The following is a 17452-nucleotide window of genomic DNA, read 5'->3' on the forward strand; positions in this document are numbered from 1 at the left end:
TAAGTATAAATTTGAGATCAGTTTCTCCCGAACTCATAACCTTCCAAAGAATTCCGATCACATTTAAAATAAATTTTCTGTCTTCACCATGTCCTAACAAAACCTTCTGATCCAGATTTAGACTAACTTCACTGTTTTACTAACTGTCCCACTGCTTCACCCTATGCTGATTTATTTGCCAGTTGGCTCAAACATACTTCTCCCTCACTTTATTAAAATATCTGCTCAAATATGACTCTTCAGGAGAGCCTTTCTCTGACCACTCTACATAAGATACCTCTATCACGCTATTCTTTGCTCCACTTAACTGTTTGAAAAGTATTATTGGTTCCTTATATAATGCTGAATATTTATATGTTTATTATCTGTTTTTATTCCTGTAATGTAAATTCCTAAGCACTTGAACTTAGCCTTTTTGTTTACTGTTTTATCCCCAACATCTACAGCAGTACTAAAGCTCTCAATAAATATTTTTGAATACATGAATAAGTATCAACACATTTCTCAAAACTAGTCTAAGGCCATGCTACCCTGAACACACCTAGTCTCGTCTGATCTCGGAAGCTAAGCAGGGTCAGGCCTGGTTAGTACTTGGATGGGAGAGCACCTAGGAAGACCAGGTGCTACAAGTGTTTAAAAAAAAAATTCTCAAAACTAAAAGCCTGAATGGTACAAAAGTTTTTTTTTTAAGGACTAAGAATTCATGAAGAAGATATGACAATCACAAACTTTTATATGTCAAACAGTCCTAAAAATGCATTGTGAATTGTAAAATACAGTTGTATTGAGGGGTATGTAATGTGATTCTTTTAGATTTTTGACTGTTCGAATATATATATATATAAAAGACTATACAGACAGGATTAGCCCAACATAATATATAAACCTAATTTGGTGTACATACACATATAGTAGTCAGTCCTCTTAATTCAAAGATTCTGTAATTGCAAATTTGCCTGCTCACTAAAATTTATTTGTAACCTCAAAATCAATTCTCACATTGCTTTGGATGGTCATTCAAGGGCCTGTGCTTGTATGGATTAGTGAAAATTTTGAGTTGCCTGAGACTAAACAAAGTGACATCCTGCCTACATGTTCCAGCTCTCATACTGTAAATAAGTGTCCTTTTCGTATTTTACTTAATGCAATGTTTTTGGCATTTTTATGCTTTTTATTGGTAGCTTTGCTGTTCAAAATGGCCCCCAAGGGTAGTAGGCTGAAGTGCTATCTTGTGTTCTAAGCACAAGACTGTGATGTGCCTTAGGGAGAAAATAGGGTGTTAAATAAGCCTTGTTCAGGCATGAGTTATAGTGCTATAGGTCATGAATTCAATGTGAATAAATTGACTATATATTAAATAAAGTATCCTTAAACAGAAACACTTTTATATAAAACTAGGTTATGTATTGATTGATTGAGGAAAATGTAATGAGAAGCTTGTAGGAATCTAACATATTTTTCCCCTAGCGGCAATGGTTCAGCCTTCACTAATTAGTGTTCACAACTGATAACAAGAATTGACTGGAGAGAGAGAACTTTTATTCCATCATATGCCACTTTTATCTTACACCAAGCCTGCTTCACCTCTTTATTTTACTTGCTCCAGAACCATGTAATGTGAGTTTGTGACTCTGTTGTAGGATTGCAGATAGAACATAAAGGTAAATGTAAATTGCTGTAAAGTTATTGTATAGCTGTCATGTTGGGAGAAGGAGCTAAATATGAAGATTTGTTTTCTTATTTTACATAACAAGGCACACCGTTTAAAGTTAAAGAATAAAAATGTACATAAATATATTATTTAAAGGTAAGGTAACTAATTAAAGAATTAAAAATAAAAATATAAATATGTATATCAGCAAGAAGGAGGAAGCTGTGATGGCAGTAAACTAAATTCTTCATCTTTCAGGGTAGAGTCAATAAAGGACTTAGAAATATGGTATATGCAGTGGCATACTCTGCACCCATTTGAGAGAAAGGAAATAGCAAAAGAAAAATGGAATGAAGAATCTATGTGTAGATCTGGAAATTTCTCCTAGTATATTAAAAGAAAAAGCAATGCAGAACAATCTACATAATGTTCTCTTTTGATTAAGAAGGGAGGAACCAAAGGATGTGTATTTAATTTGCTAGTGTAGACATAGCCTCTAGAAAGATAAGAAACTGAAGAAGATAACCTGTTTGCATTGCCTATTCAAAAATTCAATTAAAAACAATTTTTTAAAAAAGTCGTTGCTTCTGATAGTGGGACTGGTGTGGGAGGGAGAAATTTATATTTCTGTAATGAAATTTTTCCCATATGCTTGTGGTGCTTTTATAATTTTTAAAAATATCCCATGAGTGCAAAAAATCTGTTTTAAAGAGTTCCTTTGTCTGTTGGTATGTGCTTGCATGTACATATACTGTATATCTGAATGTATAAATGATTATGTACTAGATTTTGTCAATCTTTACCCACTCTATGATCCTTTCCTCTTAATAATTTGAAATTTACATGATCTTTTTATACTGAGATATAATTTACATACCCTAAAATAGACCTATTTATAATGTACATTTCAGTGTTTTTTAGTGTATCACAAACTTGTGCAGCTGTCACCACTAATTTCAGGGTATTTTTATTATCCCAAAAAGAAACCTCATAAACATTAGCAGCAACTCTCCATATTCCTGGTGTCCTACTCCACACTCCAGTCCATGGCAACCACAAGGCTACTATCTGTCTATATGGATTTACCTCTTTTGAAATGGACTTATACAAATAATGGCATTTTTTGTCTACTTTGGACTTACTTATTCTGAACATTTCTTATAAATGGCATCTATACAATACGTGGCATTTTGTGTCTGGCATTTTTCACATAGCACAATGTTTTCACCATTCATGAATGTTGTATGTATTAGTACTTTGTTCCTTTTTATGACCTTATATTCCATTGTATTGACATATCATATTTTGTTTTTCCACCTTTCAGTTGGTGGACTTTTGAGTTATTTCTATTTTTTTGATGTTGATAATGCTGCTGTAAATACCCTGGTACAAATAGACATATGTTTTTAGTTCTCTTTGGGAGTGCAGTTAACTCACTGTGATACTAACACAGCAAAGAAAAACAGACCACTGGAACAGAACAGAGTCCAGTAACAGATCCATCCATGTATAATATCTTGATATATAACAAAGGTGACAATGCAGTACACTGGGGAAAGGGTGGTCTTTTATAATAGATGATGTTGGATCAATTGGGTATCCATATGGGGAAAAAAATAACTCGACCCTCAACTGTTACTATCATACAAAAAATCAATTCCAGGTGACCTATAGATCTTAATATGAAAGGTAAAACAATAAAACTTTAGTAAGTATGACAGCAATTTCAGAAATGGGTCACAAAAAGCATTCACCATAAAGGAAAATATTTAATAAATGTAACTGTGTTCAAGTGACACCAATATATTAGTGAAAAAGTAAGTCAGAGAGGAGCCATACCCATAATATGTAAAGAATTCCTACAGATCAAAAAGAATAAGATCCACAATCCATCATCAGAATTTCAGAAGTCAAATTGTTCTATCAGGACTATAATGAAAATTAGTAGAACTACGTCCTGTTCTGCCAACCCTGCATTCATTTTTCAGAGAGGCAGTCCTTCTCACCTTATAGTTTTTTGTTATAATTATACATTTTATTTGTTTGTATTTCTAAATAAGATTATTATAGGTCTTTGTCTTTTTCAGATTTAGATATTTATTGATGAATTATCTCTTTTAAATGATCCAGTCCTCTACTTGTATAGAAATACTCACACTTCCTTGACCCCATCCTAATTTAGATATATTTCAGTTTTTGGTTAGATCATTATTTCATTGTTTATATTATGACCATGTAAATTTCTTTCACAGCTATGAGATTCTTACTTTGTACAACTTTTTGTTTTCCCTAGAGTTAATAGCTGATATTTTTAGTTTTTTAATATTTAGTGTAAGCATCTATAAACTCTCCAGCAGAGTTGTGTGAATCTCTCATTATTTTTAAATACAAATTCCTCTTTTTCCTTTTTCTTTTTTCCTTAGACATCCCCCATTGCTCTGTTCTTAACCAGGCTAGTTACTCTTTCTTTCTCCTAGATGCCTGTCATCCTGGGATCTCTTTTCTTGATCTTTTTGGGCCTGCCTTTTGTACCTGTCTTGTGTCTGAGCTCTTGTTTCCTATTTGCCATATCTTCCTTTTTCTTGGTTTATTCCTTTGTTTTGGTGGAACAGATTCTCTGGTACTTCCAGTGAAAAGGTACATGATTAGTCAAATTTTGAGATCTTGCATAGTCTCCTCCCACTTGGGCATTACTTTGTCTGGGTGTGGAATTCTAGGCTGGAAATAATTTTATCAGAATTTTGAAGGCATTGTTGCATTGCCTTCTAGTTTCCAGTGTTACTGCTAAGGACTCCAATGCCATTCTGTTTCCTGATCCTTTGTAAGTAACCTGTTTATTCTTCTCTGGAAGCTTTTAGAATCTTCTCGTTAATCTCTGGCATTTAAATTTATTTATTTTTTATTACAATGTGCCTTGGTGTGGGCCTTCCTTGAACCAGTCCAGAAACTCATGCTGGAAGTTTCTTGAAATATTTCTTTGGTAATTTCAGCTCCTTGACTTTCTCGTTCTTTTTTCTGGGACTTTTTATTTGGGCCAGGACCTCTTGGATTTCTTTTTTTATTTGAACTTTTTGGGTCTCTCTCCCTCAGAAATTTCTTCAGCTTTGAATCTATTTCTTTAGCTTCGAATCTATTCTTTTGTTTTTTTTCCCTCCATTTCAGCTATCATATTTTTAATTTCCAGAAGCTTTTTCTGGCATTATTTTCTAAATGTTTTATTTTTATTAGTTTGCCATTAAGATATTAGTAATAGTTTTATTTTTGTGTGAAGTTTTTCTGCTCCCTGCGTTTTCTCTTTCATACAGTTTTCTATTCGTTTGTATTTCTTCAGATATGTGGTCATATTGGGCTTTGTCATATCTGTGCATTAGACACTGAAACACTTCTTGGAATCTTTGAGTGAATAGGCAGGGTTTATTATTGACTGATGGATTTTGCAGTAGAATGACTTGGCTAGGTCATTTTTCTGAGAGGCTTTTTATTCTTGGAATCTATAAGTCTTATCTCTTGAGATGATGATCTGTTTTCTTAGAAATTCTGTCTTCTACCTGCAGAGTATAAGTTTCATTGCTCAATGTCTAGAATTGAGCGCAGGAAAGGGGCTAAGGGTCTCTTCATTTAGTGTGTAGACTTGCACATAATACCGTTTATTTCTTCACTGTGCCTTATGTGCCCCAGACCACAGTTTCCTGGCTCACCCTTTCCAGAGATTAAATCTCACCCCTGGTATTTATGATGACAAGCCAGCAGTCAGTCATATTCTTTTTGTTGTTCTCATGTATGTAATATGTTGCTTTTCTCTGGCTGCTTTCAAGATTTTCTCTTTTTTTAAATTAATTTTTTATTGAAGTATAATTAACATTAGTTTCAGGTGTACGACGTAATGATTTCATACTTATATATATCACAGAATGATCACTAACATAAGTCTAATTAACATCTGTCACTATACAGTTATAATTTTTTTTCTCATGATGAGAACTTTTAATATTTACTCTCTTAGCAGCTTTCAGATATACAATACAGTTATTATATAGTCACCACACTCTGTACAATACATGGCTTACCTATTTTATAGCTGAAAGTTTCTACCTTTTGACCCCTTTTACTCATTTCGCCCTCCCCTACCTCCCAATTCTAGCAACTACCAATTTGTTCTGTCAGTCAATGAGTTCAATTTTGCTTTTGTTTTTTTATTCCACCAATAAATAAGATCATGCAGTATTTATTTTTCTCTGATGTATTTCACTGAGCATAATGTTCTCAGGATCCATCCATGTTGCAACAGATCTCAAGATTTTCTTTTAAATGGCTGACTAATATGCCATTTGTGTGTGTGTATGTCACATTTTCTTTATGCATTCATAGACACAGATTGCTCTCATGTCTTGGTTATTGTAGATAATGCTGCTGTGAGTATGGGGTTGCATATAGTTTTTCGAGTTAGTGTTTTCTTTCTTTTTTTTTTTTTTTGATAAATACCCAGAAGTAGAATTGCTGGGTCATGCGGTAGTTCTGTTTTTAATTGTTTGAGGAAACTCCATACTGTTTTCCAAACTCCTCCACGAAGTTATAATCTCACCAACAGTGAATAAAGATTTTCTTTTCTCTATGTCCTTGTCAACACTTGTTATTTCTTACCTTTTCGATAACAGCAGTTCTGACAGGTATGAGATGGATATCTCATTATGGTAAGATATTTTTCTTTTTATCTTTTGTTTTCAACAGTTGATGTTACCTAGATATGGCTTTTTCTTCTTTCATTCTGTTTGGAGAAATTAATTAGTGAGTTCCTTTAATTTGCAAATTTATGTCTTCCACCAGATTTTGGAATTATCTGGCTGTTAGTTCTTCAGATATTTTTTTCTGTTCCTTTTCCTCTCCTTTGACTCAATACATGTACGTTAAGTTAGACTGCTTAATGGTGTCCAGCAACTATTTTTCAATAATTTTTTTTCTATTTATTTTGAATAATTTCTTCTGATTATCAGTGCTTTCTCCATTCTGATTTGTTAAGCCCATCCAGTGATTTTTTTTTTTTTTTTAATTTTAGAGAGTGAATTTTTCAGTTTTGGAATTTTTACTTGGCTCTTTATATTTTTAATTTTCTGCTGAAATTTCCAATTTGTTGATTTATTACAAGTATATACATTTTCCTTTATCATCTTAAGCATACTTATAGTAGCTGCTTTGAGATTTTTGTCTGCTAAACCTAATATCTGAGTTATCTTATAGTTGGTCTCTCTTGATTGTCTTTTAAGTATGGGTCATATTTTCTTGTTTTCTTCCTAAGTTTAGAAATTTTGTTTATATCCTGCACACTGTGAATGACTCATTATAGTGACTCTGGGATTTGGTGTAAAATTCTCCTGAATCTTGTGGAGGGTGTTGATTTTTTTGGTGGTTATTTGTGTTATTAGCAAAGAATTAACTTGGCTGGACCAAAATCTAAACTATGCTTCCCATGGGACGGCAGCTAACATCTTTCAGTTGTTTTAACCTTATCTAGACTGCTTCTTGTCTTTTCCACTCTTGCATAGATCAGTGACCAGCCAGCCAAAGAGACATGGGTAGAGGTAATATGCAGAATTTGTAACTCTTTGTGGTATTTTATTTTCCTGCATATGCCTTCTTACTTTCCAGCTGCTGGGTAGCTCCAAACTCTGGTTTTTCAAGCCAGGAAGACTGCATGTTTTGATCCAGGTTTCATCTGCTCTGTGCAGCTCAGACTAGGGTACTTTACCTCAGGTAAAAGCTGTATAAACAGTTCTGTTATTCCCTTCTAAATGCTGTCTTCTATCCAGATTCTACCTACTTTTGGTTGCTCAAGTGCATTTGTGTAGTTTTTTATATTCTTTTCCAGAATTTATCATTAACTATGGGAAGGTTGTTCTGATAAGAGATGATACTCTGTTGTTACTCATGGCATAATCTGAATTTTTTAATTGTCTATTTTAAAAGGTAAAAATATCTCACGAATATATATTTATAATACCAATTTAAATCAGAACTACAAGGTTTTTATTATATCTGTATCTTTTATACCAAGAATTTGGTTCTCAAGGACATAAAGCAGATGATAGAATATCACAATTATTTACTACTTTGTGTATCTCATAAACACAGCAGTCTCAAAATAACATTATTTGTGCTATCACAGTGACCAAAGTGATCACTGAAAACTATTAAAAAATTTTGCTTGTATTTTCCATAAAAGTTCACCCCCCAATTTTTAAAATATTGTACTGTTGACAACTTGGTGTGCATTTAGCCATTAAATTTAATACTTCTTGTATTTCTTGTTTAACTTTTCTTAACAACTAATATTTCTTGCTGTCAGTTCTTAGGTTGACTAGCTCTATTCATTTTAGTTGTCTGAAGTTTGTTCTCTCGATTCTTTTGGAAGGGCTCGTGAGAGCAGTATTAACTGATTTCTGGCATTTCGATAATGGTTTATGCCTTCTAATATTATACTGAATATAAAACACTTCATTCTTATTTTTTGGAGCATCTTAAATATGTTACTCCGTTTTCTTCTGGCATGAAGTGTTGCCTTTGAAAAATTTGATGTTGGTCTTCTGGGTTGATAGTCATAGGTATATGTTGTGCCCTCTAAGGCAGTAGTTTCAGTTTTTAAATTGTCATGAAACATTTCTTGAATTATAATTTCTACTATTTGTTTTCTTAAGGTAGTGCTCTTTAAAGACTTTATTTATCTGAATGTTGGATCTTTGTTTCAATAGTTGTTGCTTTATCTCAAATCCTTTTTGATCCCTTCATTTTTTTGATTTCAAAAATGTTCTTTTTGTCTTCTAATTCTCTTAAAGCATTATCTGTTGTCGTCCCCGCCCCCCTTGGATTCATTCAGGGTTAATCTTCATTTTTGAAACTTTTTTTTCAATATCTGATGTTTTCCTGAGTTCTGTTACCTTATTTCTGGATTTTTTTGAAATCTGATTTATTTTGTACTTTGATGTCTTGAGTCATTTCTTTACTGTCTTTTAGCACATTTCAAAATAGGTTACAATTTTCACCTATTTTGTGAACTCTATGTATTCCTGGTTAGCCTTTATTATTATATTCTGTATCTTACTCTCTTTTTTCTTATAATATCTTTATGGGCTTGACCTACATCATTTTCTGTTGCTTATCTTTTTTGAGGGGCAGGTAGGTGGTTTAAGATAGAGCTCTCTCTGTTCTCGTTTTTGGGCACTCTTCAAAAATGTGCCATTTGTTTTCTAAGCTTTCTAGGCTTTGCTCCCTTTCCCTCTTTGATTTTGATATTCTCTTTCCTTTATCTTCACTGTACCTATATTGTCCTCGATTTTAATTCCACACCCAGTAGTTTCTCCTTATTGTGACATCCTTAGTGAAAGATCAGTTTCAGGAGTTCACAGGGACTAGATTGCTCCACCTTCTTCAGGCTTCGCCATGGGCATTTGCACTTAGTCACTATGGGAAAGAGCAGAAATCCTTCCAAATATAGCTTCTTCTGTACACAAATCGACCTTCTGGTCAGTTTGCATTTGCTGTTTTAGGGGTCTTTGTTCTCAGATCTGTCAGACACATTTCCTTTTGCTTCCTCACATACCATGCAGGTTCTGTGGTTGTTGGCATGATCTGTTCCCAACCGCTATTTGGGGGGATGTCCTTGTCCCTCAGTTGTGTTGTAAATGTTGTCTGTGGGTTCGGAGTCTGTATTTTTATGTGGGGACTTAGTGGTGCTCAAAAGTGTTGCCACTGCCTCAGATGTCCCTGAATCTTTCCAGCTTATTACTTCTTAGTTGCTGTTGATGGGGTTCTTTGTTTCAAGTTTGATCATCTTGCTCTCATTAGATTATAACTTCCTCTAAATAGTACTTGAACGTTAATCAGTTGGAATGCTATGCAGTAGATTAGAGTCATAAGCTTGGAACTTATTCTAAGGGTAATAATAGCCCAATATGCAACTTTTAAATAGTAGGATTAGCACCTACTTACAAATCCAAGAGAAACAGGGACATCAGCTGGCCTCCTGCACATGAAATTCATTCATGTGCCATCTTTGGCCTGTCATCGTCTAGTCTAAACATTCCTGGGAAACATTGATCTACTGTACTGATGGTCCCAAAAAGTCCACAAAATAATAAGCATCATAGAAACATATTGGAAACATAGCAGATGTGATTCTGTAGAATAATAGCTCATTTCTGTTTGTCACAGTTCAAAAATATTGTAAAAGAAAGAAAATCTTGAGAGAAGTGATTAAAATGGTCAGAATGGTAAAAAAAATTTTTAAAAGACTAAGCCAAAGCAAACTAAAGATTGTCCAGTTTGTTCATATGAAGAAAGGTAAATGGATGTGGATGGGATATGATAGAATTTGATAAGATTGTTGAAGGAAGTTAAAGAGCACAAATAATACTTCCAGTTCAAGGAAGCATTTGTTTTTATACATTGGGTAATAGTTTTAGGGATTTTGTTATCTTTACAATAGCACAATTCTTTTGTTTCTGAATTTGGTGTTCTCCAAAATCAGGTAACACAAGTCAGTTCCTGAAACACAGCAGAAATTTATTAACTTGATAAAACTGTCAAAGATATTTATAGTGTTAATAAGTTAGTATTATTTTTGCTTCTATTGACTTCCTTCCTTAAAGAAATTGTACTTTATTTTCATTCTTGGAGACTATTTATTTTGTAATATGTTTTATTTAAAATTACACCTAATTTTTACCTTTTTAAAAATCTTTAACAGGCCTCAACAAATAATGAAAGTTCTAATCACAGTTTTGGAAGCTTGGGATCTTTAAGTGACAAAGAATCAGAGGTAAGTAACTTCTTTTTAAATATGGTGCTATTAAAGTTAAAAACTGGAATCAAGTTTTTTTAATGAAATATTTTTTTCTTCATCAATCCTTATGTTAAAGGTTAATACTTTTTAAGTGTTCTTGTAGGAGCATTCTGCCTTATGAAGTACAGCATTCAGGTTGAAGACTGTATTTGGCATTAGAAAGAAAATATAGTTTCTTTGGTTATATAGCTCAACTTGTACATTGATGCTATAGATGTTCTTAATGGAAAACAGTTACTAGCCATTCATAATTCTAGGAGATGAAGGTGGTTTTTGAAATATGTCGTTTCACAGTTTTCTATTATTTCTTATTATACTACCTAGTTGGGTCCTGAGTAAGGGTTTGTTTACTTTTTTCTTTTCTTTTTGAAATCCTTGTGGAATTTCATGCTGTTGGTTTTTACTTTTCGTATTTAAAGATATCTGAAAAATCCCTCTTCTTCCACCCACTTACTGACCCCACTAAGATATATATAGGATTTTGTAAGCACACATTTGTATCCATGACTTAGTTCACACTGAGCATGCTATACTTGATGGCATCTTTTTATAATGTGTAGACAAGAATATGTTTGGATTCTGGCTTTCATTTGATGCTGCAACTTTACTTTTTGTGGATATAGCCTTTAATATTGTCTCCTCAGATTATAGAATTCTGTCACTTTTCTGTGTGTGTGTGTGTGTGTGTGTGTGTGCGCGCGCGCGTGTGTGTGTGTGTGTGTGTGTGTGTGTGTGTGTGTTCTCCGTCAGTGCTAACTTATTTCTACTTGGTCCATTTGGTCTTTTTTCTATTTGAGTTATTGTAGATATATCACCTTGATAATACCAATAGGTCATTAGCACTCAGGAACTCTTAGCTATTTAGTTAAGTGGAAAGAGAATATCAAAAGTGGAATCTTTTTAAGCCCTGTGTTATTGAAAGTATTTAGGAATCTCTAGGGTAGACAGTTTTGTGCAGTTCCATACAGGCACCCTGACACTCCAAAGGAGTGTGGCATAGGGCTGTCACTCATCAGGCTTTCCCTTCCACAGAGACAACTGGCAGGCAGCTGAAAGGACTGTGCAAGTGACGGGACTTTATCTGCAGTAGGTTTCCTTGAGGTAAGCGTTAGTAGCCCCTGTAGCACCAGATTATCACAGTTTAGTTTTTTTTTTTTTTTTAAATTAACACACTTAGTATACTGAGTCCTTAAAAATTGTAGGTTTAGATCTAGTCAAAGTACAGTTTGTCAAAAACTATCAAGAATGCTTTCATTTTATATTTTCTAGACTTTGAGATATTTCTTGATATTTCCAGATTTGGGTCTATTTAGTAATTTCACATACCTCCATTTTCATGGAGGCTTTTATGTTATAAAGAGCAAGAAAAATAATTTTAAGTATTTCCCTTTTCTGTTCACCAAATCTGGTGTTTTTGATAGATTTTTTAAAATGACAGAACATAGTAAATGTTAGGTCACCTATAACATATTTCTGTGTTCTTTATAGATGCAGTATTTGAATTTTTTCAAAAGAATCAATTTATAAGAAAATATCACTTCCAATTAAATAATTCCAAGGATCACTTTGGGCTATATTTTTAGTTAAAAAAAATTTTTTTAAGGTCACAGTGGCACTTAACAGTGAAATACAATTTGGTTCACCATCGGATGTACTTTATTTATATAGAAATTTTGACATTTGGGGCAGCAATAGAAAAATCTTAAAAGTCTTTTGATTCGCTGTTCTGTGTTCTATATCTGGAAGCTTTATTAAATAACGGTTAAGTGAAGTACATGATATTTTGAAAATGATTACAGATTATACATTTTCCTTAAGATTTGAAGAAGATTATGTTTTGTCTTTCCATTTTAAGAAGCTATGTATCTGGAAAGGGATACTAGATACCTTAATTAATGAATCCCCTTGGGGTGGAATTTCATACACATCAAGATACAGACATTCATAGGTCAGTAAGTCAAGTTGGAAGTAAACAAATTGCAAGATAGAAGTACTTCTTTTTTTCTCATATTTAAGAGTAGTTTAAGTAGTATTCCATTGTCTTGTGTCATTTTATTCTTTTGCTAATCCATTCACTGATCATTACTTTTAAAAAATTTTTTTGTGTGTGTGAAAAAATAGTACTAAAAGGTTTATTTTTTAAAAAAGCAGTTCTCTACCACCCACCCTTACTATACCTCACTTTCTATTTTATCTTTTCCTCCTGGTATTTCCATATTTTAATATAAATAATGTGCATATCTTGCTGTTTTGTTTCATCAGTTTGATTTTATCTGTTGAGCCTTTCTTAGTATTTATGAAGATAAGCTTAATATCCTCTTCTCCTATTTTCTATCTTCCTACCAAATACTCTTTCAGATACTCAGAACCCTCCTGCTTTCTCCTATCCTTTTACTATTAAAACTGAAAAGCATCTGATGTTTACTGTTAGGTTCATTAAATCTACTTGAACTGAAATTTTTCATTTCAATTTATATATGAATACTTTACATATGAATGTGCCTTTTATTTCTAAATGTAGAATTATAGAACAAAAAGGTGTTTTTCCTTTCGTTAATAAAATTGCCTAGTAGATAGGATGGTGTTGGTCTTATTTTGCTTTATTTTATATCACTCTTGGTCTATTCAACAGGCTCCAAAAATTTATTTTATTTTCATTAAGCATTTATTACTTATCTATTATCTTCTAACCTCTGTTCTCAAGCACAGAAAATATAAAGATGTAAAGGATACTAACCCTGCTTTCACATGAGATCAGTATCTAGTAGAGCAGACTACAAAAACAGAGCTATGCTATAATAGATGTAAGCACAGGATGCTATGGGATCAAGGAGCAAGAAACTCCTAATTTCATCTACTTGCAGAGAAGACAAGGGGAGGGAAGAAAAGAGAGGTCTTCCTTCAAAGAAGAGGTAATAGTTGTTAGGAGAGGCTATGAATTCATCCCAGAGGGCACGGGCAAAGTATGAGAAGAAGGCAGGCAGAGGGATTAAGATATGCTTTTGCGCTTGCATAGAAGCATGGCAGATAGTTTTGTTCAAGACCTAGGGCAGCAGTTCTCAACCCCAATTGGACTTTAGATCACCCGAAGAGCTTAGGAAAAAATACCACATTCTCTAGGTGATTTGACTGGTTTGCAAACTTCTGGTATAGGGAGGATATACAAGAAGGGTGAAAGACAGGCAGGGGTTAGGGTTTGAAAGCCCTTATATTTCATAGTAAGGAATTTAGACTTTTATCTGGGTCATGGAGAGCCATTGAAACAGGGGAAACAAAAGACAAGGTAGAGATGAAGACGGCAATGGAGGGAAGTGAAACCTAAGTTGGGAAGATCGTGCACTTAAGGAATACTAAGCCTTTACAAAACTCTAAACCTCCAAGGTTTAATATTAGGAGGAACAACTTCAAGTGGGAAGGGTTCTTATTATAGTGTTCCCAAATTTGCCTTTTGGACTCAACTTTCTCCTTCAGATTGTCTACCTTTGGTTATTGATGCTATCACCGCTCAGGTCCATGCTTCTCAGACTTTAATGTTGCAAGTGAATTACCAAGAGTTCTTATGTCTATAGGTCCAGGGTGGGAGTTTACATTTCTCTAACAAGCTTTCAAATTCCTCCAGGTTTTAAAAGTAGAATCAGTGGAGTTTGATGACTGAATGTAGGTAAAGAAGGAAAGGGAAAAGCCTAGGATTATGGATTTAGGTGATAACTCAGGAAAAAAGTAGTCAGTCTAGAGATGAAGACTTAGGAGTTTCTGGCATAGGTGTGCAAGGGTTGGGTAGTCTGAGGATTCCTGAGGTGTCCCTGAGATTCTTTCAAACTAATTTATAAGAGTGCTAAGACATCATTTGCCTTTTTTATAAAATGCTAAGACATATTTAGCTTATTAAAACTTTCATTTTCTCATGGATTTACAGTGAAAATAGGCAGAGGCTACATGGTATGTGATGATACTGTCGTGATGATTTATGAATTGTGTACTTGTGTATTCTGGTGTTTGAAAGTAATTTAGTTTTAAATTCTAACATGGTAAGTGTTGATAGTTATAACCTCTTTGGAGTCCCTAACAGTCTTTAAGAGTTTGTAGAGGGTCCTATGACCCAAAAGTTTAAAAACTGCTTTTGTAGATGAATTCATCCTGTAGTTCGTGTAATGCTAGGAAATGTTAACAGGCAAGATGGGTGTGCTGGAGAAAGGAGGTAGGTATATAGTAGAAAGAAAAAGAGGACAAAGTAAAGGAGAACGATAATGAATGAAGTGTCAGAAGTCAAGACAATAACTAAAGTGACTAAGAATTTGTCACTTAGGCTTAGTTTCAGTAGATTAATGGGATCAAGATGCCAAATCATAGTTAAGGAGCCATTGGAAAGTGAGGAAATAGTGACAGCAAACATTGACTGCTCTTGAAAGAATCTTGACCATGAAGGAAAGGAGATGATATCTAGAGTCCTTTTCCCGTTTGTGCTGAGAATTCTCGTCGGCAGCGCTTGTGGCTGTTGCATTTACTCCTAGATAACTCTCAATTATAGTCCTAACCTTATGCCTAAAATTTGCCATGAAATACCTCACTTTTATTATTATTTTCACATTGCTCTCGTACATCGGAAATAGATGACATCATTCTATGTATAGCATTCCGTTTTTAGTAGTTCGATTGCTGAAAATGTCAAATCCTAGAAAACGAAGCATTTCTATGCGTGATGTTAAGTGAGCCTGGCAACAAGGTGCACTTTTTTTTTTCTCTAAATGAAAAGAGGGTTAACAGGCTTGACATATTATGTGCTAAAGAAAGGGTCATTGCAAAGCTATGATGGGACAAGTAAAATACTGAAAAGAGAGTAGAAAATAGAACCAAAATGCAACACTTTTTCCTGGAGGTGTATGAATAGCGAGGTCAAGACTCTGGTGGGCAGGGTTCGTTGTAGGCAGAACTGACTAAGAACATCTTTCTTCTGTTGGATGAACTTGCATATCTAATAACCTTTCTCTTACTTCACTATGAAAATAGAGGTTATCCGGAAGGAAAGAAACATGAGTGGGTTGTGGGTGTGAGGAGAATGATACAAATTTTATGGGAGGGACAGGGAAGGGAGTTGAGGGGGGTCATTAATTTTTATTTAAATGTTTTAGAATATCGGAAGGAGTTAGAAACATGGTCTGTGTGCCTTATCTACTGGCTAAAAGTCCAGATTATTTTATGAGAATAAGAGAAGGAGCCCATGTTTCTTGGTTGTTAATGTTTTCCAAGATTCAGAACCTGCCTTGATCTTCCTATTTGCAGTTCTTGCGGGACCCTTCCATGTCTAACTACAAAGACCTTCTCTACATTCTGTACAGTTGCTATCCGCACTCTACTGTACCCCAAGATGATAAGATAAATTATGTATCTTGGAATTTATAATGAATGTTAATAACATAACCATTCTTCCTCCCTACCTCTCCTTTTGGATGTTCCAGAATATATTTCTCTGCTTTATTTTATTTCTTACTGAGTTGGAATATTTGTAACTGAATATAAATATAGTTGAATTGTATCATCTTTGTTAATGTTGGAGAAGCACATTGTGCTTACATACAATATATTATATAATGTTTGTAAAGCAGACATATGTCAAATAATTCTGTTTTTGCCTCCATTTAATCTTTAATATTCATCTTCTATAATACTTATAATACTTCTATGATAATATGAATCAGAGTTGAACAATTTAAAATGTATCTCTTTCTAGAACCAAAGTTTTTTTTTCCTTTCTTCCTGAGTAATTATCAGTTTTTTAATTCTCAGTTAAACTTTCCTTTGCATATTGCATTAAATTTCTGTTTATTTTTGATCTAAGTGCATTTGGCAATTTTTAAGTTATTTAAGATTAAGGATTTTAAGTTATAGATACATGGAAGCTGAAACACTTGATACATCTAGATATTTAAATTTAGATCCATTTTCAGAATTGTAATGATTGTAATGAAAGAAGAACATAATATAGATATGACGCCTCAGTTGTCTTAATTTACCTTTAACGATGATTAATGAAGGCCATTTTGTGAAAGAAGATCTGATTAACTTTCTCATTTGAATTAAGTTTCTAGAAGTAATCTTGGAACTTAGATTTTTTTTCCCTTCTCAATTGCATTGAAGTTACAGTTTTGAAGGTACTTTGGAGCATTAATGCTTTGTTTTGTTCTTTTATTAAAAGTATTTTTAAAGGGCCACATTATGTGTCCTTTGTTATTTTTATATTTTAGAAGAAGTAGAAATTAACAGCATGAGGGAATTAGACCTAAAACTACCTTTGACCTGGATTCAGGAGGGCATTATTTCCATTTCCAGAACTATTGATATTGTTTATGGAGTTATTTAACAGATTTTTTAAATGTAAAATCTCATTTTTTGAAGAAGGTATTTTAAAATTACACGTAAATATGTATAAATTGTTTAAATGAGTTGTCTTTTTTGGGGGGGAGGGGGGGAGTAAGGCAACTCTTCATTGACCTCAAAGATTGCAAGGACCTTGTCATCTTACAATCCCTTATTTTAAAAATATTTTTATGCCTACAGCACCTGGTCTTCCTAGGTGGTCTCCCATCCAAGTACTAACCAGGCCCAACCCTGGTTAGCTTCTGAGATCAGATGGGATCAGGCTTATTCAGGGTAGCATGGCCATAGACTAAATGAGTTGTCTTCTGTTCTAATTAGTAAATCAGCTAGATTAAGAGGATGATAAGAGCATTTCCTGTTTTTACCTTGTTTTTATATACGTACCCATCTCTGCTTTTTCCTATTTCTTTTTTTGCTCTCTTAATAGTGTTTAGCTTGAAAGTTTTCTCAGTGAAGACTTAGTCAGGATTGATTGGAAGTTATGATTCTAGTTATAAATAGAGGTAATACTAACCTTAAGTTTTAGATTTTAGGTTGATTTTTTTTTTTTTTACTTTATTAAAATTATATATGTCTGTGTATATTTTTAACAA

General features: G+C 33.6%; 1 protein-coding gene, 1 non-coding gene and 1 pseudogene across 3 annotated transcripts in view; 2 read left to right on the plus strand and 1 right to left on the minus strand.

Annotated features, from left to right (window-relative positions):
- The window catches only part of TLK1 (tousled like kinase 1), a 123582-nt gene that overhangs the window by 45148 nt on the left and 60982 nt on the right, over positions 1–17452 (plus strand). Inside the window, exon 3 of one of the 2 annotated variants that reach the window (XM_036237970.1) lies at positions 10389–10460. In XM_036237970.1, coding sequence (XP_036093863.1) covers positions 10389–10460 — 72 coding nt within the window. Of the gene's footprint in view, positions 1–10388; positions 10461–11561; positions 11586–17452 lie in introns of those variants that run through there. The other variant, XM_036237971.1, reaches the window with a different exon arrangement.
- On the plus strand, positions 514–632 carry LOC118614065 (annotated as a pseudogene).
- LOC118614471 lies at positions 17031–17149 on the minus strand. The gene has a single exon (XR_004956069.1). It is a non-coding gene; the product is annotated as a 5S ribosomal RNA (ribosomal RNA).

The sequence above is a fragment of the Rousettus aegyptiacus genome, unplaced genomic scaffold (genome assembly GCF_014176215.1).
Source record: "Rousettus aegyptiacus isolate mRouAeg1 unplaced genomic scaffold, mRouAeg1.p scaffold_m13_p_2, whole genome shotgun sequence".
In the NCBI taxonomy this organism is placed as follows: domain Eukaryota; kingdom Metazoa; phylum Chordata; class Mammalia; order Chiroptera; family Pteropodidae; genus Rousettus; species Rousettus aegyptiacus.